Consider the following 3,045-nt stretch of genomic DNA (forward strand, 5'->3'; position numbering starts at 1 on the left):
TGTGTGCCCCGGCACCTACTGCCTCTCCCGACCTCTGGCTTCGGGTTGGGTTCAGCCAGCCGGAGGCGGCAGCAGGAGACTGACGGGTGGGAGGGGTCGAGGGTGGGGCACGGGGTGGCGATGCTCTTCCGCACTGTAGCCGCCGCTGCGGTCTCGCGGGCCTCGGGCACCTCTGCGCACCCCTTCAAGCCCAGGCGTGGTAACTGCGCCCCCTGCTGCTAGGCCTGCGTGTTGCACCTTCCCTCGTTGTCTCCCCCAACCCGGCCCGCTCCTCAGCAGCCCCGGCTGCTCCTTTCGAATGAATGCGCCACGCTTTCCCGCCAGCATGCTCTCCTCGAAGCCCCTCACCCAGCCCCGTCCACTCTTCCCCTACGATTGGTCCGCTTAAGTTCTCTCTGCTCCCCACACCCCACACGGTGTTCACGCCAGCCACTTGCAGGCCTCTGAAAAATCCGTTATCTCACAAGTCTGCACACCTCTCCATAGACTGTGCCTTTTATCTGGAGCAACACACACTCACACACACACGCACACACACCCTTCCTATTTCAGGATCTGAGCAAGTGGCTTGTTTTATTCGGGAAACCCCATCGGCCCCAGCTCTCCGGCTCAGGCAAATTAGGGTCCTTCTCTTTTGTGTTCCCAAGATTCCCTAAGAAGAGGAATAGTTTGTGGCGGATAGGTAGGGGCGTGGCTAGTGGAAGCCCGGGGCTGATGGTGGGGGCGTGGCTAGTGGAATCCTAGGGCTGTTGGTGGGCGTGGCTAGCGGAAGCCCCAGGTTGGTGGGGCGTGGCTAGTGGAATCCCAGGGCTCCTGGTGGGGGCATGGCTAGTGAAGGCCCACCGTGGACCTTTTGTGCAGCTGGTAGATGTGGGTGTGTCCCGCAGAGCACTAGGGGCCCGCAAAAACCCAGATTACCTGGTTTCACAGGTGACCAAATCTGCCAGAGACCTTAGCCCTGAATCCCAACTTCCCACTGGATGACTGTTTTCAGGCAGAATTTCAAAGTTTTATGGCAACTTTTACAGAAATCACAGAAGAGCGACAGCGACTGATGCTGATGAGCTGGGGAAGAAAAGGGAAGTGGGTAACGGGTCTGGAATGTTGGGACTGATGCGATGCAGGACAGGACATTAGAATGCTAAAAACCTTTGGAAAGCAGGAGGTATGGGGGTAGCAGGGTCATTCTAGGGACCCAAGGAGTGAGTGGCACTCCCCACACCCCAGGTGTGTCCTTTGGGCAGGAAACATCAACAATAAGAAAATGCAGATGGCCTACCAACAGACGGGTGGCCTCCAAAGTTAAAAATGCCCACCCAGATCCCTTAGCCCAGTCCCACCCTCCCACCCGCACCCCCCCACCCCACCCCCCATCAGGCAGAGATGTGGCAGCATTTGCTGGCTTGTAGCATTGGTCCTCTGGGACCCTCGGTCTCCTCTTCGAGGGTCCTGCCCGGATTGGCTGGCACTGAGGGCAAGATTGTCAGGGGAGATCAGCTGGACTTCCTTTGATTTCCGGCCTCCTCCCCAAGCCGGTTCTGATGGCTGAGGGAGTCCGCTGCCCTCTCAAAAGTTAAGTCTGTCACCCCCCTTCCCCAAGACATGCACCCTCCCGCGTCCCCCCTCCCCCAAACACACTATATACACACACAGGCCCCTCCCTCCAAGTCGTGGCTGGGCTCTCAGAGGTAGTGGAGGGTGAGTGGGGGCGCCGGAATGTGAGAAGTTGCAGGTTCAAAATGTGCCTCCTCCAGCGAAGCCTTGGGACCTAAACCCCAAACTTCTCCCCTCCCTTCTCCAAGCCTCCAGAATGAGCGTCCTGCCAAGAGCCTCGCGGAGAGACCAGGAAAGGTGTGCGCCCTCCTCACGCGCACCTGTTCCTCCCCGCTGGGGCTGAGCGTGACTCCCTGAGGGCTGCGCGGAAGGGCTGAGATCTAGGACGTCCTGGGCTAGATCAGCCTCCTTCCGAGGGTCCCCAGGGAGGGTAAGTGCTGAGGCCCTGGGGCACGGGGAAGGGAGACTTATCGGACAGAGGCAGGCAGGGTGTCTGGGGAGAAAGACCTTAAATCCCCTAGAAGAACGGTCACTGGGGTGGTCCCCCCTGGCGGTGGTGTGGATGGTGACTAACAGGGACGAGTTGGGGCAGTGGGGTAACCACGGGGCTGTTCCTCCAAGGAGGAACTGGGGAGGCTCCTGGCGGGGAGGGGAAGGCTGAGCTACTGGGGACACAGGACGGGGGAGATCCGACCCCAGGAGAGAGAGGCTGAGTCCCAGGACAGGAGGCGGAGTCGGGCGGGCAAAGGAGCCGAGGGTCCAAGAGCAGGTGCGGCCGAGGCCCCGCCACCCCTCCCCGGGGCTGGGGCGCCGAGTCCCCGCGGAGGCCCTAGAAGCCCCGGATGTGGCAGTACGCCTCGAGGCTGGCGAAGAGGATGTAGAGCAGCCAGAGGCCCAGGAAGAGCGCGGTGGTGGCGAGCTTGGGTCCGCGCGGGCCGCCCAGCTCGCCGCCGATGTGCGGCCGGCGCCGGTACAGCAGCACGGCGATGCCCACGAAGGCGAAGACGGTGAAGAGCGTGACGGAGAAGGCCAGCGTGCCGGTGCGCACCTCGAAGGGGCGGCCCTGCACCGCCCAGTACACGGCGGCCACCGACCAGGCCACGCCCAGGCCCAGGAACACGTTCACCGCGTTGGAGCCGGTCACGTTGCCGATGGACGCGTCCGCGCACTGGTCCTGCAGCGCCGCCACCTTGCTGGCGAACGTGTCTGTGGGGGCAGGGACACGCGCGTCGGACGGGCTCCGCGCGCCACCCGCGCCGAGGGCATCGCCTGGCGCCGTGGCCTGCTGTCCCTGGGACCCCAGTCTCTGCGGGCCGCCCCCCGTTCCCGGAGCCCCGCGAGGCAGGGTGGGCTGGAGGCCCCTGGGCCCACCCGAGAGGCAGCGTCCGTCGCCTCCCCTCTGCCTGCTCGCCCGGCCCCGCTGCGGGCTTTCCGAGGGACCTGCCGCCCTGAGCGGGGCCCGCCGTCTGTTTTCTAGGGGACTCACGGCCT

The 3,045-nt window shown here is 63.6% G+C and overlaps 1 protein-coding gene across 1 annotated transcript in view; it reads right to left on the reverse strand.

The window, feature by feature from the left end:
- Positions 1 to 991: 991 nt before the first annotated feature.
- SLC8A2 (solute carrier family 8 (sodium/calcium exchanger), member 2) overlaps positions 992 to 3,045 on the reverse strand; it is a 27,070-nt gene continuing 25,016 nt past the window's right edge. Inside the window, exon 9 of the mRNA XM_012653375.1 lies at positions 992 to 2,760. Within this exon, the coding sequence (XP_012508829.1) occupies positions 2,384 to 2,760 (377 nt within the window). The 3' untranslated portion in view covers positions 992 to 2,383. The remainder of the gene's footprint in view (positions 2,761 to 3,045) is intronic.

Source organism: Propithecus coquereli, unplaced genomic scaffold (assembly GCF_000956105.1).
Source record: "Propithecus coquereli isolate 6110/MARCELLA unplaced genomic scaffold, Pcoq_1.0 Scaffold42, whole genome shotgun sequence".
NCBI lineage: Eukaryota > Metazoa > Chordata > Mammalia > Primates > Indriidae > Propithecus > Propithecus coquereli.